This window comes from Grampus griseus (assembly GCF_964374135.1).
Source record: "Grampus griseus genome assembly, chromosome: 12".
Classification (NCBI taxonomy): Eukaryota; Metazoa; Chordata; class Mammalia; order Artiodactyla; family Delphinidae; genus Grampus; species Grampus griseus.
In genome coordinates this window covers 65832881-65858056 of record NC_139006.1, presented here as the reverse complement: position 1 = coordinate 65858056, position 25176 = coordinate 65832881, and the positions used below count along the sequence as shown (strand labels likewise).

Below are 25176 nucleotides of genomic sequence, written 5' to 3'. Positions count from 1 at the left end.
AGCTGTTCCTTAACCACACATGGGAAAGCAGAATAACCACGTGGATGGGCTGCCTCCAAATCCAGCTTTTGCCTATAGACTGAAATATCATTAGTGGAATTTAGACACTAATGACCTTTAATTCCAAAGAGCCTGGATATCCTTGATCTTATCTTCTTGAACTTTGACTTTTATTATCACATTTGCAACCGTCTTACTGGGGTCAGCAGCACTGTCACTAAGCACAAAAACTAAATATGAACATTTTTATGCCTAGAACAGAGGCTCACATGGTAGGTGATTAAATATTTACTGTAAGGAAGTAGATTTTAAAATATACATGCTTTATTTATTTTTAAGTTTTATTTTTACAAGAAACAAAGAAAATGAAACGGCTAAAGAAATTATATATAAAGAAATTACATATAAGGAAACTATAGGAATAGCCTCTATCCCCTACTGTTGGCTGGTTCAAAAGCTCACAAGGGCCTTATGTTATAACATATCGGGTAAGTCCTCCCCCTCGGACCTCTGATAGCCTCTGGCAGTGTCGTAAAATATTCAGTATCACGTGAAATCTCTTGTCAACTTTCAAAGCTGTGAACTCCTTTATGTCAGCTTCCACTACAAAATAATGGCCTGAAAATAAAGATATTAATGCTAATTTTTATTAGGACAACTTTCAAGATGAGTCTTTAATGTATTACATTATGACTATGAATGGCATTAATCACTTTTTCCTATCATTATCCAAGCACAGTGAGAACTGGTATTCTTGCTAAAATAATAATTATTCTTTAAACTGAAGTTGCATAATGTTTACTGTAGCATTTCAGAAATGTAGCCCTGCTTATTATATCACTGGCTATCTGCTGGTATCTTCTGAACAATTCACTTTTCAAGACGCGATATGGTAGTGGTTAAGAGAATGAAACCCACAGCAGCTTTATCACTTAACTGAATGACCTTGGGCAAGTAACTTAAGCCTTCTTTGCCTACTCTGAAAAACAGTAATAATAATAGTACACAACTCATAAGGATGCTGTGAGGACTAAAGCCCTTAGTACACTATCTGGCACACAGTAAGCGCTATAGTATAAGCATGAACAACTGTCATCATTACTATTCTAATTCTGAAAATATTGGATATCATTCCATAATAGACTCTAATGCCGTATTTCTCAGCCTCGGCACTACAGACATTTTAGGCTGATAATTTTTTGTCAGGGCTGTCTTGCGCATTATAGGGTACTTCAGCTGCATCTCTGGTTTCTGCTCACGAGATGCCAGCAGCACCTCCAACCCCAGCTATAACAACTAAAAATGTCTCCAGAGATGGCCAAATGTTCCCTGGTGGGAAAACTGCCCCTGATTGAGAACTACCTCTCTAGAGTTAGAAGTTTCTGGAATTAATCTTGTTTCTCATGTTTAGTTACATTCCAAACAGTTGACATGTACACATATATATACCCTCATTTTACCTTTGGTTTCCTTCGTTTCTTCATCAATAAATCTGTGATAGAGATTTCTGGCCACAGAACTCATAGACTTTTTTGGTTGATGTAAGATCTTATATTTACTAACTACTGCCTTGTTGATTTCTTTAATAACGTCATTAATTTGACAATAGGTTAAGCGTGATTTCATGTACCTGTAAAAAAGAAAATGATTAATTTTTCTAAAGAATCATCATACACAATTGTTTTCTTTGCAAAACATTTACATATGATGACTTTATACAGTAGCAAAGCTATTAGTACTCTATATAAAAAATTTTATACCAACTTCCAAATAAACCAGACACATCTCAACCGTTGAAAAATTAGAGACCACAATATATTAGTGCTTATCTTCCCTAGTTATGTCTGGATACATAAATTCCTATTCTCCACCTACAGAATTAACATTACAATTTAAAATAGGTTTTCAAACTGATTCAAATAGACTGATTAATTGCAAATAGAAGTTTATTTAAATATTTTTAAATGTTTGTGAGCAAGGGAAAGAAAAATTTAAATATTAATAAATTATATAACTCATACCACTCTAGTTTCCTGCAAAAATGGATCTGTTCAGAGAGAAAAAGAAAAAAAGGAGGAGGAAGAGGGGGAAGAGGAGATGAAGGATGACAAATGTGACAACAAAGATGACCATGCTGATCGAGACGAAGAAGAACTGATGGTACAGGGGCTGCAAAGGGACAAAAGGGCCCAGAAGTTAAGCTGCACAGTTGGCCGGCAGAGGAGAACTACAGGCAGCCTCCACGGACAGCTCACTATTCATTCTGAACTCAAATGCCCTTAAGCATTGTCTCTTTCACGCTAAAGCCCACTCTTCCAATCCAATTTCCCTCCTGCCCATCCTCCCAGTCATCAGGGTCTTAGAATATAAGAATAGGAGACCCTTGATTCTGAGTGGTCTGTACAGACCAAAAACAAAATTTTCATGATCTGCTTCAATTTTTCCCTTCAATAAATCATGGATTCATTATGTTAAACTCTGTCCTTTGCCTCTATTCAAAGGGGCAGTTTTCTAATCGAAACTTCCTTAAGATAAAATAATATATAAATATGTTTAAAGGAAAATGTTCATATTGACCAAAACCCATTCATTTTCATTACTCCCTTCCTTTCTAGATTCATTTTCACCACTCATTTTTCTAACCACAATTTCCACAGTTGATGCCACAGCTCAACACAATGTAATTCCTTTAAATCATGTGAACTATTTCCTAATTTCCTCAAAACAAGTTCCAATGTTTTCTACTTTAATTCCATCTCAGTATTAACTTTTTTTGTTGTTGTTTTGTTTCTTTGTTTGTTTTTTGCGTTACGCGGGCCTCTCCCTGCTGTGGCCTCTCCCGTTGCGGAGCACAGGTTCCGGACGCACAGGCTCAGCGGCCATGGCTCACGGGCCCAGCCACTCCGCAGCATGTGGGATCTTCCCGGACCGGGGCACGAACCCGTGTCCCCTGCATCAGCAGGCGGACTCTCAACCACTGCGCCGCCAGGGAAACCCTGTATTAACTTTTTAAAGATAAATAAAGTCCTATGCTTGGAACACATTCTTCCTTATCCTAATCTTCTAACTTCTCTCATTCGTTAAATAACTCCTTAGTTTAAAAATGAATACTCTAGGGCTTCCCTGGTGGTGCAGTGGTTGGGAGTCCGCCTGCCGATGCAGGGGACACTGGTTCGTGCCCCGGTCCAGGAAGATCCCACATGCCACGGAGCGGCTGAGCCCGTGAGCCATGGCCGCTGAGCCTGCGCGTCCGGAGCCTGTGCTCTACAACGGGAGAGTCCACAACAGTGAGAGGCCCGCATACCGCAAAAAAAAAAAAAAAAAAAAAAAAAAGAATACTCTACCATGACTATTCTAATATCCTTCCTTCAAGGAAGCATTTTCTGAAGACCCTTCTATTCCAATGTTCTCACAGCCATTTGTTCTTCCCTTTAGCTCAGCCGATGAGCAACAACAATAACAACGACAATTTAAAAAACCGAATAGCATCAAACAGAATTTTAGCGACAATAAAGCTGTCAATAAAGGAAAGGACCAAGTGACCAAATCAAACAAACAAACAAAAAAACTAAAGAGAATTGTCAGCCTCATTCCTAGTCTCAGAACAGTGAAATTGCCAGATATTTTTCAAGTGGCTACTATGCATATGAAGAGATGGTCAACATCCTATGTCATCAGGAAACTGAAAAGTAAAGCAATCAGGTACATTATACTTACTAGAATAGCTAATAGAAAAAAACTGACAAAACTAAATACAGCGGAGTATGGGGAACAACAGGAACTCTCATTCTGCTGGGAATGCAAAATGGTACAGCCACTATGGGAGACAGTTGGACAGCTTCTTACAAAGTTAAACAGTTTTACCATAGGATCCAGCCATCATACTCCTAGGTGTTGACCCAAGTGAGGTGAAAACATGTCCACACAAAAACCTGCACGTGAATGTTCACAGCAGCTTCAGTCATAATTGCCCCAAACTGGAAGTAACCAAAATGTTGCTCAACAGATGAATGAATAAACAAACTGTGCTACATCTACACGATGTAATATTAGTCAGTGATAAAAAGAAATGAGCTATCAGGCCATGAAAAGACATGAGGGGAACCTTAAATGCATATTACTAAGGCTACAGTGTATGACTCCAACTATATGACACCCAGGAAAAGGGAAACTATAGAGACAGTAAGAAGATCACTGGCTGCCAGGGGCTCAGCGGGGAGAGATGAAAGGGTGGCATACAGGGTAGTTTTAGGGCAGTGAAACTATTCTTATCATGGTGGACACATGACATTACGCATTTGTCAAAATCCATAGACTGTACAACACAAAGAGTGAAGCCCAATATAAACTACAGACTTTAGTTAATATCTAGTTAATAGTATCTAGACTGGTTTATCAATGATAACAAATGTACCACACTAATGCAAGATGTTAGTAATAGGGGAAACTGTTTTCAGGTATGAGAACAATGTACTATCTGCTCAATTTTTCTATAAACCTAAAACTGTTCTAACAAATAAAGTCTATTAATTAAAAAACAAACAACAAAATCCAGATGGACAACTCTCAGACAAGTAAAATAATCATGCCCTTTGCCCCAGGGATTCTCCTCCTAGGACACCATCTCAAGGAAATAAGGAATTATAAAATAGACTTGTCCAAAAGAAACTTCATTGCACCATTCTTCATAACAATGCAATCAACCCAAATACTTAATAACTTTTATAGAATAACTTTTATACTTAATAACTATTATACAACTATTAAAATCCAAGTTTTCCATGATAGTTAATGATGGAAAAATGCTCATAATTAAAAAAAAGTAAGTAAACTATATTCACAGAATAACTACATTGTTGTAATGACAATCAGAAACAACTTGTTATGTAGGTGAAGTTAAAATATAGAAGGAAATACTCTCTCTTGTCTGAGTGGTGGAATTACAGATGAGTTATCTTCTAACAACAAACATTTTCTAACAACGTGCATTATTTGTATAAGAAAGTAACAAGGAATGTAATAATATAAAGCCAGAAGTTAAGTAAAGCCCTGGAATTATGAGAGTTTAAAAACACGTATTTCCATAATTGGTTCCCCATGTCATCTGTGAAGAGCAAAGGAGCCCTCTCTCAGGGGAGGCATCTTGTCTTATTCACCCTGTATTCTTTTCCTCAGCACAGACTCAAACAAGTGTGTGGCATAAGTTAATGGACAAATGGAAACCGAACAAACACAGCACTCTCTGTTCTAATTCTCAAACCTATACAACACACTCACTTTCCTTAAAATTGCAGCAAAACTGAAGCTACTTCCGAAATGTAACTGGATAAATCTGTATCATAAAATGACCCTGAGAGGACTCAACAACAAATTGATCCATCTCTAGATCTCTCTATGAAAAGGTTTCACAACTAAACAAAAAACATAGGTGTTTTTTTTTTTTTTGCGGTACGCGGGCCTCTCACTGTTGTGGCCTCTCCCATTGTGGAGCACAGGCTCCGGACGCACAGGCTCAGTGGCCATGGCTCACGGGCCCAGCTGCTCCGCGGCATGTGGGATCTTCCTGGACCGGGGCACGAACCCGTGTCCCCTGCATTGGCAGGCGGACTCTCAACCACTGTGCCACCAGGGAATCCCAAAAAACATAGTTTTAAACATCTTCAACAAAAGATTTCCTGCATTTTCACAGTACAATGTAAAACTATTTTAGAAAAGATCGATGTTGGAACACAGCATGTTACAATTAATATAATCAAGGCTTATACTTATCAACATGTATGTTGATTATTAAAGAGTTGAATTTATCTTAAAATTTATCTTAAATACTTACGCAGGAATGCCACTAAACTCATCAGAAGTTACAAATGGCATTTCTTTAACATTTTTTTGTTCTTTGGAGGGCTTCTTTGTGGGTACAGCTTCTTCAACTTTGACGGGTTCTTCAGGGTCAAGATCTGATCCATTAACACTACAGAATAGAGATGCACAGATGTACAGGTAATCGTCAGAATTCTGCAGCATACCAGAAAGCTTTGCAACTGAAAATGATCAGTATCAAACACATGATTCATCTTGTTATAAGTTTATAGCCAACCTTTTTTTCTATCCCTACCCCTAATGCTCATGAAGATCTGAATAGTGAGAATGTTAAAAAAGCAAGTCCCTAAATCTTCAGTAATATAATTGTTGTTTACACACTCAAAACATGGTGTAAGTAGAACATGCGCCAAACATCTTCATCAGTTACCCCACTGGTTCCTCAAAGTCAATATGCGTAAAGTTGAATTTAACTTCTAAATGGCTTTTCTTCCTGACTTCCCTATTTCTGGACATGGAAACATCAATCACCTTACATTTCTATCTTTCTAATTTATCCCATTGGTTGCTAGTACAATAAGTCCCCTACATACAGATGAGTTCCGTTTCAAGAGTGCGTTCCTAAGTCCAATTTGTTCCTAAGTCCAACAAGTTAGCCTAGGTACCCAACTAACACAATCAGCTATATAGTACTGTGCTGTAATAGGTTTATATACTTTTCACACAGACAATACCTAAAAAACACACACAAAAAATAAAGAAAACATTTTTAATCTTACAGTACAGTGCCTTGAAAAGTACAGTCGTGCAGTACAACAGCTGACGCTTCTCAGCAGTACCAGCTATATCACCGCTGCTTTTACTCTTGTTTCTGGATATCCCGGGCTTGAAATAAAGATACTGTACTACAGTACTCTATACAATACTGTACAGCAAAATACACAAAAGCACAACCACTTGTAGAGGATGCACGCATGTGACAATGCACACATGTGGCAATGTATGCCAGACACATGAACTAACTAACATGACTGGACATGCGAAAGCATGTTCACATCTTTGAAAGTTTGCAACTTGAAGGTTCGTAAGTAAGGACTTACTGTATCAATCCTGCCTGCTACAGACTCATTTTAGTTGCCAGCAATGAGCATGGGTCACGCTTGGCTCAGTCCTGCCCAATTTCTGGAGTCAATGAGAAGCCTAATATAGCTCCTACCCACAAGCAAATAGAGTCTACAAATAGCCTGTATCTTTAGGTTGTTTAACTGCCAAGGAAGGAATGGAGCCCTGTTGCCAGCAGCAAGTCAAGCGATAAATGGAGATGGAATACAGGAAAGAGAAGATCCAACCCAGGAGCAAGGGAAGGGAATTCCAGGAAAGACAGGGAAGTGAGATCCCAAGACGACAGCTGAGTACCAGACACAGAGGGCAACCACGCCTGACTGAGGTGGTGTGATGAGGATATGGCCACGTGGTGGGTTGTCAAGATGAAGATGCCCAATGTTATGGTAGCACGATCCTTACATGAATCCTAACCTGAGACTCCACGGTAAGCCTGGCTGATTCTTACCTGTACTTGCTTATCTTTAGGCCCTGCTGTGTGTATCAACTGAAAATAACCATTTCTACCTATAGAAAGGTTCTGCTGTGGCCTGGCCCTAAGAGCTGACGCTAGGCCATAGTGAGTTTAGAATAAAATTCCTCCTATTCCTCGGGCCATATTCCTGCTGGGTAGCCAATGTTCAGTCCAACAACCCTGGCAGATATCCTATGATGACCTCTGTTCCTAGCATTTATTCATGACCTTGCCCACTAATTTTCTCTTCTTGGAGTGAAATTCCAAGGTACCCTGACATACAAGGGACTCTGTTGAGCTTATCTGTTCCTGGAGACCTACAACTATCAGCAGCAACATGGCTCTTTTCCTACACAGCAAGGTTCGTGCCTTCCTTTCAGTTTTCAAACTTAAGCAGTATGTTGTTTGTGGAAACACATACACAAAACTGTGATTATCATAAACTCCAGGACGATTACCTCTTTGATAGAGAAAGGGTCTGCAATAAAAAAAGTGCTATAGGTACTGGAGTGTCCTATTTCTTAATCTGACTGGTGGATACACTGATGTTTATCATGCTTCTTTAATTTACACTAATTACTTTAATTTACACTAATTACTTTAATTACTTTTCTGTATATATGATACATTAGAAAGTTAAAACGTTAAGTTAGCCATGGAATGTTTTTACGTACTTGGAGCCCCCTTTTAGAAATACAATTTTGTAAATCAACTATACTTCAATAAAGTTAAAGAATAAAAGAAATACAGTTTTGGGCAGAGGACTGGAGAGATGGGAGTGGAGAAATACTGGAAAGACAAAACACAGGAGCTCCCCAATCATGAAGACAAAAGATGACGGAAGATCTCGTGGAGCCAGACAATCAGAGGGAGGGCAGGGACAGACAAAACCCCGCAGAGGCCAAATGGACGCTGGGGCTACGAGACAGAGAGACAGGTTGAAGATGCCGAGTTCCTGTCTAGGTGATGGGTGGGTAACAAGGAGACAGTTTAGTCTTAGACACGCAAAGCTGGAGGAGAGAACAGCTCATTCATGAGATTCCCAGCAAGCGATTAAAACAGAACTAGATGCCATGTCAAGGCCAGAGTTGGACATTTGAGAGCATTAATAATGGTGTTAAGTTTAAGCGTGAGTAAAACAGAGCTTTAGGACACATTTGTAATTTAAAAGAGGGCAGAGAAAAAGGAGGCAGCCTAGTCGAAGATGTAGGATGACAACTAAGAAAGCACAGTGGCAGTGCAAATAACAGAATTTCAAAAAGATGGGCAGCAAAATAAAATGTGAGAAGAATCAGGGCAGAAGAGGTATTTTTTACCCCTTTGTGACCTTCGAGCAATCATTTTCATAAGTATGGTAGTAATTAACAGCCAAAGGCTAGGTTTTAGGGGCTTCAGGAAAAGGGCAGGCACGAACATACACTGGCAGTGAACAGACAGAGGTAGGACAGTACTTTGAGGGTAAAAATAGAGCTAGGTTTTTGTTCCTTGAGCTGTTTTTAAGATGGGAAGCTCATTAATTTTAGTTTTACCCTAAGGCAGTGGTTCTCAAGGGTCAGGGGAAATTCTGCCCCGCAGAAGACATATGGCAATGTCTGGCAACATTTTTCATTGTCACAACTGGGTGGAGGGGTGGAGGTGGGAGGGGATAGAGGAGGCTACTGATACGTAGTTGGAAGAGGGCAGGGATGCTACTAAACATGCTATTTTCACAAAAAAGAATTATCTGACCTAAAATGCCAATAGAGCCAATGTTGACAAACTCTGCTCTAAGGGAAAGAAATGAGAAAAAGTAGAAAAAGACAGTCTAGAGGAGACTTACCCTTGGGAAAGAGGGGGGACAATTTTCCCAGAGACTGTGGGATAAGAAAACTGGTAAAGATGGGGGAAAGACTATTTCTTGTATAAGTAACAAAACAAAACAAAACAAAACCCTGGATAATCACTAACAAAATTGCAAGTATATAGAAAAGCAAAAAGATTTGAAGTGTTTGTTTTAATAGTTTGATAAAACCAGATAGTAAAAATAATTACAAACATACTTACATGTTCTGGGTTACTGTTACTTGAGGCAAATGGGGAGGTATGTTTTCTTTGAGATGTTCCACATCTTTATAATCTTCTTCAAGACATTCAAAGAGTTCCTAAAATAAAAAAAGAAAAAGCTCACAAATAAGCATCTGTCCTGCCTGTGTGTGTTTTAACATGTTAGATAGAACATGAAAGGGTCTTCCCTGGTGGTCCAGTGGTAAAGACTCTGCACTCCCAATGCAGGGGGCCCAGATTCGATCCCTGGTCAGGGAACTAGATCCCGCATGCCGCAACTAAGAGCCTGCATGCGGCAACAAAGATCCTGCATGCTGCAACTAAGACCCAGCGCAGCCAAATTAATTAATTGATTATTTTAAAAAAGAGCATGAAAGACTACGTACCACAATCACAATGGTTCTGAGTATTCAAAACGCAGAGCGGTGAAAAAGCACTGAATACAGCAATATTTAAAAAGAGCCCTTTGGTTCTCGAGCTGATTTTGGATGGCGATATATTATTTTTCTCTACTGGATTTTTTCAGAGGACAATTGTTAGAATAACATTACAACAGGCAGGGTTGACATTCATGTCTTTCTAAAATAACCTTGGGAAGCAACTGAAAAGTATATGAAAGATTTATGTTTCTCATTCTGGTAAAGTGCTTTTGTTGACTTAGCAAACGTTCCCCAGTACCGGAGTGAGAATGCATTCCCAGAACACAACGATGAGTTACTGCTTGGAATGGCTTTCATATATTCCAGCTTAATGAAAATTCCTACTTGATCATAACCGCTTTCATTTTGTGTTGTCTTTATTTAACTTTCTCTAGAACTTGAGGTTATGAACTCACGCAAATTTAATAAGCAAAATACTCTGTACCTTCGGATTCCCGTCATCTGATTTTCAATCATAATGTAAACAAAAATTCCAAATAGTCTTTAATCCTGAGTTGAACATTCTCGAAACCCACACCTAACCCTGGGCATTCTTGGGCAGGGTAGAAGTGAAACCATTATTGGTTTCTGTTTTGAATTTGTATAACATCTTTCTTTTAAAGAGATGAATGATGTTCAGAGATACTAATTTCATTTCAACTGATAGTAGGATAGGCACAATCATGCCCAGTCCCAGAGCTGAAAAATCTTTACAGACATTGAAGATGATAAGGCTTGAAAAGGACCAGAGAGGCCACCTTGACCATATCAATGGCTCTAAGAGCATGAGGTAATTATGGTACAGGTTGAATAGTTTCCCATCCCATCAGAAAGTACACTATCACTTTGATTAGGTGAAGGCTTATTTAGAATAAAATGTGCATGTGAATGAGGCTCAAGTTTTTCTTTGCTTGAGAATCCTTATACTATATTCTAGAGAAATAGAGAAATGCAGAATAGAAGGGACCCAAGAAATAGTTCAGTATGACCCATTACTTTTCAAGTGAGGACACTGAAACCCCAAGAGGAAAAATGACCTTCTCAGGGTGGCAGAAGGTGCTTCGGGGAGCCAGGGTGAGAATCCACATCTCCAAACCCCAGGGCAGGCATTCCTCCTACACCACACTCCCAGGAGATCATTTATTTAAATTAAATCTACCAAGAATTATTTAGGAGAGACTTCTCTGGTGGCGCAGTGGTTGAGAATCTGCCTGCCAATGCAGGGGACATGGGTTCAATTTCTGGTCTGGGAAGATCCCACATGCCACGGAGCAACTAAGCCCATGTGCTATAACTACTGAGCCCACGTGTCGCAACTACTAAAGTCCGCATGCTCTAGGACTTGCGTGCCGCAACTAATGAGCGCTCGTGCTGCAACTACTGAAGCCCGCACGCCTAGAGCCCGTGCTCCACAACAAGAGAAGCCACCGCAATGAGAAGCCTGCGCACTGCAAGGAAGAGTAGCCCCCGCTTGCCGCAACTAGACAAAGCCCACGCACCACAACAAAGACCGAACACAGCCAAAAAAAAAAGAAAAAAAGAATTATTTAGGAAATATTCCTTTTTAGTAAATAGACTGGCTACCAGCATGGAGGAAGAAACACATCTGGAACTCTGGAGTCCTTTATACTGGGAAAATAAAATGCAAATGGCACTCTTTACCGTTAATAATAACTTACAAAGCTAAGAACATTATAAACTTAAAGAATCCTTAAGAATTCCCTGGTGATTAGGGAGTCTGTATCTATTGCCTTTTTATTTTGTTTTTTTCACTAGAAAACCATTACCTTGAGTGAACTGTTGGTTTGTTCTTGATACTGAATTTCCAATTCCAATTTATTTAGAAGTTCATTTACTACAATGATCTCATCTCCTATTTTATTTAATATAGTCTTCAAGGTAGGTTCTTGCCCTATTAATAAACAAAGATAAAATGGAAAATAAAATGTATAGAAAAGCAAAAAACATACATGTATCCAACTGAACTCTTGGGACAGAGCTCTACCTTAAAGAGACACTGAGGGTTGAGAAAGAACTATTGTTTCAGCCCCTAGGAACTGTCTCTATGGATAATCTTAAGAACTCATTTCTAAGTAATATGAAAAAAAAGGAAGGGAGAGATAATTACACTGTTTCCCCTGAATCTTTTGCTTCTGGAGAACTGTTCCACTAATAAAACACCTAGAAATGCTAGATAAAATACACACCCCTTTACATGCATAATCGAGCTCTTACGAGAAAAAGGTAAATCACCAAGGGCTTCCACATGAAGAGCGAACCACAGACCAGGCAGTACGTGTCAGCTGATGCTGCAGCAGCCCTAATGGTGGTGGGGTGGGGGACGAGGTACAGAGGAATGCTGGAGAGAGGAGGCTGTCACTCTCAGCAACCTAATATATTTGGTTTTAATGGGGATAAGAGCCAAGGCTTTGGGACTTCAAAGCACAGGATGCTGAAAGTGAGAATGCCTAACGAGGCCAGGATCCCTCTTCATGGGCTATATCTTCAGTGACTGTGTAAACCTGAGAAATTCTAATCACTGGCCAGGAAGATAAGCTTATGTTTGGACTGGCCTGCAAGAATGGGTGGGAGGCGGCGGAGAGTAGCCTGCTCTCAAATTCCCAACCCCACCTCCTAATCCCTCTCTCTAGCTTCCTAGATACGAGGATGGGAAAACCAGAGTCCCCTCCGCCCTAGAAATAAGAGAAGTAGTAAAAAAAAAAAGAATTCTTAAGGGCAGATCAAAAGCACAAAAAGGAAAACTATCCTCACAATCAAATCTTTCCATCTTCACTTCTAGCAACCAAATCATGAAATACACATAACTGAAAACATCCTGTGACCACATCTATAGATTACGGATGCAGTAGAGAGAAATGGCTAAAGCCTCCAGGCCTAAAGTCAGAGACACCAGTACCTGCCCTCAGAGGGTTACTGGGAAGTAGGAAAGTACATATAAGATGGGTGAGCACTGTGCTTGGAACCTAGTAAAGCACTCAGTAAAGGCAAACTATTATTAATTGACGTAATCTAATAAAGCAATGCAAATTGCATTTGACAGTAGGTTCATAACAACTAAAAGAAATTAACAAGTAAATTAGAGTATTGATGTCTCTGCTGAGATTAATTGCAGGGGGTAAAACAACTAGCTGGATATACTGGTATCTCAAATAACTTCGTCATCGAAATTTTAGGGCCTTGTTTGCTGATTTATAGTAAAATAAATTCACTACTTTTGATAGTAGTGATCTAGTAAATTACAGCAGCCAAAGTGGCAAACAAATTACTAGGCTTTCCTAAATAGGCCATGGAACCAAACAGACAAATTGTTCTCTCCACGTACAAATGATGGTTACCCAGTGTGTAGTTATCTAACAGGTCAGACTGCTTCATCCAGGCTTCATGCTTTGATGGGGTCATTTGAATTCAAGGTTTGATCGTTAACAGATCACTAAATTATATTTTTCCAATAGTAATCATGCCCTCAGAAAGAGAATCTAAAGAAGACTACTTATTAAAAACCTAAATGTCCTTTTTCAGATTTTCAATAAAAGTGGCATAGAAGTAGACAAGTACGACACTGGGAATCGGGACACAAAACCTGTAGTTCCAACTGACTACCCATGAGCTGGGGGACCGGGGCAAGTCACCTGACTTCTGAGCCTCAGTTTCCTCATGTGCGAGACCAGGGGGCTTGAGAAGATGAACCCACAGTCCCTTCAGCTTTAACTTTCTACAGAATATGTCAGCCACCAACGGTAAAATGGATGAGGCTCTTTATCAGTGGTTCCCAACAAGAAACGGAGAATATCAAAGTCTCAGAAGGACATGTATAATTTGAAGGGACATTCCAACAGTATAATTTCATATTTGAATTTTTTTAAATTATCAATTCATAATACAAACTACAATAAAAGTTCAACAGGATCTTCCCAGCAGATGGAATTCCACCTATCAATAAATCTTTAGCTTTCCCAGATACGGCTGGGAAGTACCTCATTTTTGTAAACAATATTTTTCCAGACTTCACAAGGATCTCCTACTTCTCTGCACTTCCATTGCATCATCCACTTTCAGCACTTCAAAATATCTTGGAAGATGGTTACAATTGACAAGTTTCTGGATGTTCAAAAAATTAACTTCATTTTCAATTAGTTGTTTCCTAGTGATATATATTGATCAGCTTCCTCCAAAGCAGTCTGTAAGATGGGTTATGGGCTACTTCTAGCTCTGTGGATCTTTTCCACTTCTAGTTTTTTCCTTGTCTTTTCGTATCTCTACTTAGCTCTAGAACTAGGAACATTAAATAACCTTCAAATCTTACTATTCTGCCTTGTGTGTCTCAGAAAAACATAAGTAAATAAATATAATTAATAGCTAGTTCATTGTTCAATGTAACTTACATTTTAGTATCCTCTGCAATATTCAAAATACTCAGGGCAGACTGTTTTAAGAATCACCATTCAAAACTTAAAATTACCTCTCTAAGATACATTCACTTAACCAGGCATAAGATATCAAAGTGGGACAATAATCATAATGCATTTTGTATGTACAAAGTCAGTGGAATCTGTTTTACTTACCACAATTTCTTAATGACAGAGTTTTTTTAATATTGCCAATCTTTTCATTAATATGAGAGCATAATTGTTCCAGATCCGAGGAGGCCATCCTTTAAGCCTCTGAAGAAAAAGATATACATTTATAAAAAAAGGGAAGCCAGACAAATTTATATTCACTTTCAAAATCCAAGAATGGTAAACACCCAGTAAGTCACATGTCCTTGAAAAGAAAGTACAAAAACTCAAGAGAAATATCTTTCAATTCTACAAAATTCAGTTTCTGTCCAAAGTCCAGCACTGACTTGTCTTAGAGCTTTCTGTGGTTAATGCATCCCAAACCAGGGTACAGGGGATAAGCCTGTGTCATTTCCTTATAGATTTAAGGGGACAAATGCCTTTACTTACACATAAAGACAACATTGGCATTTTCTTTGAAAACTTAAAGACCCAAGAATTTTAAGGAAAAACACAGTAAGTTCAAAGAAACGGGTCCAGGTAAGCATTTCTCCCATGCTGTTGGGTTTGGGGCTTTACTATTTGGGGTCGGTAAGGACGTGGAGGGAAGGGAGGAAAGAAATCAGGTACTATTCACTCCGAGGGTTTATGAGGTCTAAAGCATCCACCCCGGCTAACCGGGCGAAGCAAGGTCAAGCCCTCTCTTCCGCCCTACGCGGCACCGCCCCGAGCCCCCCACCCCGCCCAAGCAATGCCTTCCGCCCGCTTCCGAAGGCGGGATCCTCAACACCAGACTCCAACCTTTTGCGGATCCAGGAGCAAAGGGCCCACTCAGTGCGGTCGCGAGGCGAGAAGACCCCTCCTGTCTCCACCGGAAGCCCAGGATGGCGAGACCCGGCTCCGGGAGCGAAATTCAAACTGCCCGCCGGGTCTTGGTACCGCGCAAGCGCACATCAGCGCTCGCGGAACACTGCTTAGAGGCCTCTTGCGTTTCCAGGTTTACCCAGGGCCGCAGCTGAGCGGGGCCAGGGGCGGGGCAGTGGTGCGGGGCCGGGCCGGGGAAAAGGCGGGGCTGGGTTGGCTCGGGCGCGAAAGGCTGCCGCGACAAATGCCCCTCCTACTCCGTGCCGTAACGGGTGATTTCAGTCGGTCACCCAATCCTGACCGTCCAGCAGCCAGGGCCAAGCGCTCGGGGGATCAAATCGCGCGCTTAAACTGGGTCTCCAAGTTGGCTACACATTAGAATCACCAGGGCAGCGTTTACAAATTCCAGTGTCTAAGCCGTACCTCAAATCAGTAAATTCAGACACTCTGTAAGTGTTGATTTGTTTGAATTAGAATCCAAGCAATATTTACACATTGTTATTTGGTTGATACATTTCTTAAATCTCTTTTAATTGCAACAGGCCTACTTATTTAGAGCTAAATTCTTTTAGCAGGAACGAAGCCTTTCATTGTAGGACTAAATGTAAGGCTTAAAATGTCAACATTCTATGAAAAATAACATAATAACAGAAATTCACCCTGCAGCATCAAGGACAAACATTATCAGATTACTTCCCATGAGAAAATAAACAAGAAGAAGAGAGCGTAAAGGCACTGAATACAAGACGAGAGGGGGGAAATGTGGAAAAATACAGAAATGAGCAGTTGGATCACTGCCTACTTCTTATTTCCTTCTGGGACTGGTTTACTTGGCAGGACTTCTTCAGCTGCAATGACAGAAACTCTATCCAAACTGACTTAAGCAAGGAAAAAGACTTTATATGGCGTATAAAACTGTAAAGTGTGTGTGTGTGTGTGTGTGTGTGTGTGTTCAGTTACAGCTGAACCCAGGTACTCAAGAATACTATTAGGAAGCCATCCCCATCTCTCAGTTATGCGTTCCTCCCTGTTGGTTCCCTTCTCAGGCGGCCTTTTCCCTATGGTGACCTCTGGTACCTCCAGACTTATACCTCAATGGTTAGCAGTTCTTGCTTTCCTAAGAGATCTAGCAAAAACCCCAGGATGGAATCTCAACAGCCTGACTTGGGTCATCTGCCCACTCTGAATCAATCAGTCTAATTTGGAGGGGTGAAATGGTCTGATTCGCTAGGTAGCCTGGAGCTGGAAGCCAGGACAGCCCTACCCAAAACACAAAGTCTGAGAGTAGGACACAGGTAGTTTCTCAGGAAAATCTAGCTGCTTTTATGAGACAAAGGGGACAGGGAGAAGTAAAAACAAAACAAAAACCTGTCTTCTTCAGGGTTATGACTCATTCAAGGTGAAGGAGACAACTTGCCTCACAGAAATTATGTTATGGGGAATTAAAATTTATTGGTATCCCATCTCTTTCCACAGAGAAGCTATGTTCCATTTTCATCCACAAATTACAAGTAGGAAAGAGAGCTATTCTGCATTGGAATGATTGTATTGCTGATATAATTCCTTGGAAAAATTCCAGAACCATTGCTACAATTCACTATTCACTTCCATAGTGTTCTGAGAAGGATTTTACTTATGATACTGATATTGTCAAGTTCTAAATCCTTTATATATTCATCCATTCTCATCTCCATTTCTTTCATTATGTCAAGAAGATTTATTTTTCATTCTTTTTCAAGCTGAGATGGTTGGTTGAGAGAAAGTTATTTGTGTTTGGAATCTCAATAATTTATTTCTTCCAGGATAGCAATGTCCTGACCTGCACCTATCTTCCCTTTCCTGTTGAAGTACCTCTGGACAGTCATGTGACGAGAGGGAAAAAAATGAAAAGAGCAAGATGTAAGAAATTGCTGGACTGTTCCTTGTAAGATATATGAGCAAAAGTAATGTGAACCCTAGTCTTCAGAGAAAAATAGTAATAACAATAACATCAATTAACATTTATTGGGTACTTATTCTAATTCAGGCATTTTACATAAATTATCCTGTTTAACCTTTGTAATAAATTTATGAATACTTAAATTATGATCTGCACTTTACAGATGAGGAAACTGAGGCTTATAATTAAGTAACTTAATTATAAGCCCAAGTCAATAAATGGCAAAGTGGATCCCTGACCTCAGAACTGTCTTCTTTACCATGATGCTCTGCTGCCTCCCCAGGAGAAAGGGGTCATTTGCTCCCATGTTTTGTGTTTCTGAACCTATAGACTTCCATCATCATTTAATTCCCTCATGACATATCACAACATGAGCAATTTTAGATTACCTATAAATTTGAAGTTTTTGATACCCAATTGACTTTGACAGAAAAGACTTTATTCATACTTTTTGTACTTCTCTTTGTCTTTCTCTTGCAGCTAAATGTCGAGCTTAACCTCTGGATGTCCCTAAACTGTCACTGTAGACTAGAGATCAAAGATCTCGTTAAGCAACAGTCCTCTGCATTTCTAGGCAACTTGGGAAATATTTATTCCTCTGGTTTTGACCGATGACTAGTGACCAGTGGGTCCAATAAGTTTTGGGACAGGTTCATAGCTCTCTAGCGCTGATGGGTCTTCCTTTCTGAGATGCCTCACTGATCACACAGGATAAGTCTGACCTTTTAAGGAGTTATAACATCCAGACAGATTATGTTTTTACATTTACCTATTAAAATACTCTCCTTTAGCTTGTTTTATTTATTTATTTATTTATTTATTTATTATTTATTTATTTCTGCCCTGCGTGGCTTGCAGGATCCTAGTTCCCCAACCAAGGATTGAACCCAGGCCACGGCAACAAAAGCACCAAGTCCAAACCTCTGGACCACCAGGGAATTCCCTGTTGCCTTGTTTTTAAAAGCCATTTTCTAGATGAAAAAATTAAAATCCAAAGCATGTACTTGTAATACAGATCCCACAGGGACTATTTCTCAATTCTCATTAGCTGTCATAGCAGCTGAGGTCATCCCAGAAAATCAAAACTTGTCACTTTTACAATGTTTCATACCCTAAAACGATTTATAGGGGAGTTTTTTTAAACCAGAGAGGAGAGGAAACAGAAAAAAACTTACCCTTTCCCCCAGTGGTCTTTCTTGAGTCTTTATCTTATGTATAATTTTTTAGTTTTATAGTCAAGCCGCAATTTCTGTGCCAGAACGCTGCTCTTAACAAAGGCCCAGAGGCATGTAATGTGATTAGAGGCAGGAAAGGAAAGTCCCCAGCAAGAAAACTTCCCTCTCTCTCTCATCTAAAAATTCCACCCAATAGTAAGACAGAGGAAGATGCAAAACAAAACCATCAGGAGACCTTTTCATAGTCCCAGCTCAGTCATTAACTGGCTCTGTGAACTTGAGAAATGAACCACTTCTGAGATCACATCCGGCTCAAAGCATCAGACATTTTTTTCTTCAAAAAAAGTTTCTCTCTTTCTGTAACTTGCTTTTTAAATATAAATATGACTAGGTAAGGATAATAGACTTTTACGTTAGAAAAGAGAACTAAGATTGTCCCATGGATTTTCCTTTCCTTACTTATTAACAAATGTACCTCAAATAAGTTTTTTTTTTTTTTTTTAAAAAAAAAACCCTTTCCAAAGAACCACTAATAACTGTAGACAAAGAAAGAGAGATAATGTAAGGTAATAAACATTTAAAACTGATGTCAAGGAGGGAAACAAGATTCTGGAGCAGAGAGAAGAAGCAGAGCATGGCCTGGCTTCTAATGACACCACCACCCCGGAAATCATATTGGAGAACCTACATATCTGAGAATTGAAGGAAATCTGAAGATTACCACCTGAGGGATAGTCTTTCTTTTTTCCCTCTTCTTGGCCATGGCTCTCTCTCTAACTGAGTCTAGCTTCGCATTGGAAAATGATCCAAAGTTTGAGCTATTCCTCAAAGCAATTGTCTATTACTTGAAATTGTGAAAAGCAGAACATTGGTTTAGGGTGTCTAACAATGAAAGAAAAAAGGGAGAAAGGAAGGCAAGGAAGGAAGAAACCATGCAAAGAAAATAAAGAAAATGACCTACAGGAATACATATTTAAAGGAATGGAAGAAATTTTATATCCATATGAATTGTATATATATTAATTAATTAAAACTAAGACCTCATAGAAAAGAGAATAAACAGAAACAAAAGAAAAAGATGTAAGGAAAGCATTAGACTTAAAAATATAAATTGAGGGTCCAAACAACACCATTACAGAACTAGTATACTGAAGTACAAATAGCAAGAAATAGAAAAGACACCATTGAAAATTAAGTTAAAAGAGAAGTTTAAGATGATTACAGTACATGCAGTTGAAAAAGAAAAGAAAGTAAAGTACATACAGAGAAGCCCACAGAAACAGAAGATAGAAATGATCCAACATGAGGATAACTGGTGTCCAAAATGTAAAGTTCACCAAAAATGGGCCAGAAGAATCCAAAAGATGTAATAAAGGTGATTACCTAGGGGGGGAAAACATTGAGCCTCTAGATTGCATTCCAGGAAAATTTACTAAGAGATACTCTACAGCTAGAAATATTCAAGTTAAGTTATTCAACTTTAAAGATAAAGAGTTCTTTAAGCATTAAGGTAAAAAGCAAATTGGCTACAAGAAGGGAAAATATCAGGGTGCCTCAGATAACTGCACTTAACTTTTTATTTTGAAAAATTTCAAACATACATAAAAATCGAAACAGTTGAGCAACAAACACTCATATATCCTTCACTTAAATTCTTCAGATGTTAATATTTTGCCATATTGTGATATATATGTACTTCAGAAATATTATTGTATATTGAAAAATCTAGGGAAACCACTTGTATTTGGCCATACTGCTCAGCTTGCGGGATCTTAGTTCCCCAACCAGGGATTGAATCTGCACCATGGCAGCGAAAGCACCAAGTCCTAACCATTGGACCACCAGGGAATTACCCAAAATTTTTTAAAAGAAGAATAATTGTTTACTAATAAAGAATGCTCAACTAAAACCAGAGAAGTTAGGAAAATAAGCCTCTGGTGACAAATAGAAAATAGTTACAAACATTGTTAGTATTAATCCAAATATACCAATAATCACTTTAAATGTGAATGGGTCTAATTACACCAATTAAAAGATAGAGATTGTCAGACTGGATTTAGAAAAAACACACACACACACACAGGACCCAACTATATGTTGTCTATAAGAAACCCACTTTATATATAAAGAATCTAATAGATTAAAAGTAAAGAGAGAGGTAAAGATATACCATGATAACACTAATCAAAAGAAAACTGAAATAGCTATATTAATTTTGGACAAAGTAGACTTCAGACCAAGAAAAATTATCAGAGATAAACAGAGACACTACATAATAATAGAGGGGTCATTCTCCAAAAAGACATACAATCCTAAACACGTATGCACCTAACAACAGCATCAAAATACATGAGGCAAAAACTGATAGAAACGAAAGGTAAAACAGACAAATCCACTCTCACAGTTGGAGACTCCAAAACCCCCTGTCAAATAACCAATAGATCAAGCAGGCAGAAAACATTAAGCATATGGTTTAACTGAACAACACTATCAATTTGATCTAATTAGCATTTATAGAATACTCCATCAAACAGCAGAATAAACATCATTTTCAAGCTTGAATGGACCATTCACCAAGAGAGACCACATTCTGGGCCATAAGATATACCTTAACTAATTTAAAAGAATAGAAATAATACATAGTATGTTTTCAGACAACAATGGAATTAAATTGGAAATCCATAGTAAAAAGATAGCTGGAAACTCCTCAAATATTTCGAAATTAAACAACAAACTTCTCAGCAACACATGGGTGAAAAAAGGAGTCTCAGGTGAAATTATAAAATACGTGAGGGTTTCACTCCTGGGATGGCAATGTGGGGAGCCCCTAGGACCTGCTCCCCAGCAGAACAAACATAACTAGTGTAGACTGTGAAGGGAAAAAAAGCCATTTAAAATGTCTGGAAGTTGTCTGAAGGGCATACAGAAAATTAAGAAATATTTATTCATAAAGGCTTCTAATACTTAGTTAAGACCAGTGAAAGTCTGTGGGCCTTGAGCCACCACCTCCTTCCTGTCTTTCCAGCTCCAGCTCAGCTTGATGGAAGCTCTACTCCAGGCAGTTGTGGCCAAGAAGACAGTGGGGATCGCTCTCCCCTCGGGTTTCTATCAGGGAACACAGTATCTCACCAGCAGGGCAAGCCACCAGTATTGCTCATTCCCTCTAACTCTGAGTTGAAAAGCCTGAATTTCTGGTGAGAGCGACCAAAAAGTCGGGGATCCCCTTCCTCTACGCAGCCCCTCCCTACGAAGAGGCTCCACCCCAGGCTTGGCAGGCTGAGACCACCAGGGCCCCAGTGGCCCTCCCTCCAGCTCATTCACAGGGCAGAGGGTCCATGCTGGGAGGGGCCAGCCGCGAAGACCCCACCCAGCACCCAGAGTAGCGGTTCGAGATTTTGCCCTTTGTGTAACATTTTAATTTTCATTTTTGCCTTGTGATGTACTCTTTAAATCTTTATATGTAAGCATCTGTCATTTTAATGAAAAAGTAAACCAGTATGGGCTTTCTTTAAACAGGGTGAGGGTGGGGTTTGGACTGGAAGCAAATATGTCAAGTAGGCTAGCAGTGGTTATAGCCACTGTTACTGCTGTGATAGGATTTTTGTCCCTGCATTTTCAATACACGTAAATAAAGGACGCACGGTCTTAGCTTGAGCTTCTTTAACAAAATTTATAGTCTCGATGTCTTAAACAACAGACATTTACTTCTCACAGTTCCGGAGGCTGGGAAGTCCAAGATCAAGGTGCCAGCTGATTCGCTTCCTGATGAGAACCCACTTCCTGGCTTGTAAACAACCACCTTCTCTCTGTGTCCTCCAGTGGCAGGAGTGGTTGGGTTGGGGTAGGGCGGGGATGAGGAGAGAGGAAGAGAGAGAGAGAGAGAGAGAGAGAGAGAGAGAGAGAGAGAGAGACATCTCGTCCTCTTCTTATAAAGGCCACCAATCCTATCAAATTAAGCTGCCCAGCCTCATGATTTCTTTTAACCTTAATTGACTCCTAAAAGTCATATCTCCAAATAGTCACAATGTTGGGTTAGGGCTTCAATATATGAATTTTCAGGGGACACAATTCAGTCCATAGCAAGGTTGGCAGTCTCCGACTGAGACTGGGAGGCTAATCTTTTATATCTCTGGCTTCTAGAGTCTAGCATTTAAACATTTTTTTAATTATTTTTTTTTTCAGCTGCGGCATGTGGGATCTTGGTTCCCAGACCAGGGATCGAACCCACGCCTCTTGCAGTGGAAGCGCAGTCTTAACCACTGGACCGCCAGGGAAATCCCTAGATTCTAGCATTTTAATGTGACAGAATGTGTATATGTAATAGTAGGATAAGATGAGAGGATCAGCTGCCTATTTAGAGGAAGGGACAAGGACACAAATGAAAGATATTACTTAATAATTTTTCAATAATAAGAAAATCCATCCTCTTTCTCATTCACATATTCTAGAGAATGGTTGCTGCATACAGGGGTATAAAATGTCCAATGCAAACACTAGCAATGTATGAATAATCCCTTGAATCCTGGTAGGCTGTGGGTGACCTGACCTCAAGAGAGACTCAGAGCTGCCTGGAAATTGGAGCATTGGTTTCTATCAGTACTTAAAAGGAAGAAGAGAGAAATATTAATAGAGCACATTTGTAGTACACAATTTCTCCAGTTTTTCACAATTAGAGGTTGTGTTTTAGCACTTCTTTGGGCATATGCTTAGTTCACACAGAGGAGGAGAATAACCACATTGTATCATTCAATACCTTGGCAAGAATCAGACTGAAAACTCAAACGGGATAATTGGAGAAGAATTTAATTAAAAAGCTACCCACAGGGCTTCCCTGGTGGCGCAGTGGTTGAGAGTCCGCCTGCCGATGCAGGAGACACGGGTTCGTGCCCCGGTCCGGGAAGATCCCACATGCTGCGGAGGGGCTGGGCCCGTGAGCCACGGCCGTTGAGCCTGCACGTCCGGAGCCTGTGCTCCGCAACTGGAGAGGCCACAACAGTGAGAGACCCACGTACCGCAAAAGAGATTACAGAAGGTAACAAGTGATGGCGAGGTTCCCTGGCGTTCACAAACTCAAGGACCAGTTATTATCTCTAAGCACGAATACTAACGGTCGCATGAGCCTGGGGAGACAGTTCTATGGAGCTGCCACCAGGCAGGAGCTGTGGCCTCTGGTTAGGTTCAGAGCACACCTGTCAGGAACGTAGCAGGAAGGAAGCTGGGAGAATAAGTACCTGCCTCTACTGTCCTCCCACCTGTGGATCTTCCCAGTCCCATTGGCTACATCCATCCTGAAGTCAGAAAGCAAAGGAAACTCTTGAAGTAGTCTGTATAGGTCAGGCCCCCTGGGTCCAGGGCTGGATGGAAGGCCATGGAGAGTGGTTACTGAGGGGCAAGCGGAAGGCAGTCAGGACATAGTTAGATAACGGCATTCATATATTGACATACTTTGTGAATTTGGTAAAATATTTCTTAGAACAGGCATCAATATTTATATATAAATATTTGAAATTGGGTACTGTAATGTTACATAACTGTATCTTTTATTTGATAGACACTTTTCCCAAAGCACTTAAAGGATATAATTATATTGATATTTACAAAGTGGGCAGTTGTCCGATTCTTGAGATAGAAAAGAGTAAATCTTGCCACATTTTCCAGAATCAATCAATTGTGGAAATGGCTGCCGATCAGATCTCTAATAACAGGGCACAGGAAAGCCAGAAAAGACTGTTTGGGTATCACTTATATCAGTGTGTTCATTTTGCTGAATATGTTCTAATTTCCTGGAACTAAGGTGTTTTTCTTGCTTACCTTCTGAAAGTTCTTCTCCTTAAGAAAAACGTAGCAATGAAAAGGAAAACTCAGTTAGAATTTCATTTTATTAACTGTCATTTTGATGTCCAAGTCTGTATGATGAGGTAATTGCCATGTTTTGGAAAACTTCTGTCTGCGTGGATGCAACCAAACATACTGAAGTACCTTCTGTATCACAGGTACATTTACAAATCTTGTGTAAGCCTTATTTAAATCTAAATTAATAATAACTCATGCATTTCAAAGGTGCTTATAATAAATTGCAAGGTTTTCAATCTTTGCCTCAAAGATTTATCAGAAATCATCAGAGCACTCTTAGGATTTACTACATCCCCCAAACCTCCAGATAAACTTCCTGGATAATCTAGAAAATGGTCAAATTACACCAGGAATCTCTCACTCAGGAGAGAGAGAGGTCACTCAGGAGTCTGAACTGCAGATGAGGGCTCCTGGCCGCACTCACAGCAAGCAGCACAATCACGCCAGCCCACGTGTGCCTGCGCCACGCCAGTGCCTGGAGCAGCAAAGCTCGGCCCTCCAGAGCTTAGCAGTTGTGCATTCATCAGTGGGGTGGCTCTACTCCCCTTCACCACATCCTAATGAAGCTGCTCCCAGGACCTTCACTAGCCCAGACTTTCCCCTCTGCCTTTTCCCTTGTACCCAGCATGGGTCCTTATCATGTCTTTAACCTCAATGCCTGGACCCAGCTGTTCACCTTCCTTCTCCCCTCCACACAATGCATTTCTGCACTATCCACCCCATTGTTTGTCTGGGTCCAGATCTCCCCATCATCCATTATGCTCCATGAGTCTTGCCCAGCTGTTGTCCTGCCCCTTCCACTCTACCCTGACTCACTGCCATCCATGGCACCTTTGGATGTGACAACAGCATTCTTCTTCATATCTTTTGACTCACACTTGTTATTGTTTACAAAAGTCGAATCAGAGCTGTGATTCAGCTGACAGGAGGGCAGCCAAATAGAGGAGGCAAGGACGGGATGGTCAGGAGTGAG

General features: G+C 40.0%; 1 protein-coding gene across 1 annotated transcript; it reads right to left on the bottom strand.

The window, feature by feature from the left end:
• Positions 1-378: 378 nt before the first annotated feature.
• On the bottom strand, positions 379-14538 carry SKA1 (spindle and kinetochore associated complex subunit 1). The gene is made up of 6 exons (XM_082668120.1): positions 14439-14538; positions 11643-11767; positions 9437-9534; positions 5831-5968; positions 1461-1630; positions 379-618 (listed from the first exon to the last, which is right to left on the bottom strand). Exons 1-6 carry the CDS (start codon positions 14524-14526, stop codon positions 470-472), a joined length of 768 nt encoding a protein of 255 aa, XP_082524246.1. The 5' UTR covers positions 14527-14538; the 3' UTR covers positions 379-469.
• Between the last annotated feature and the right edge of the window lie 10638 nt (positions 14539-25176).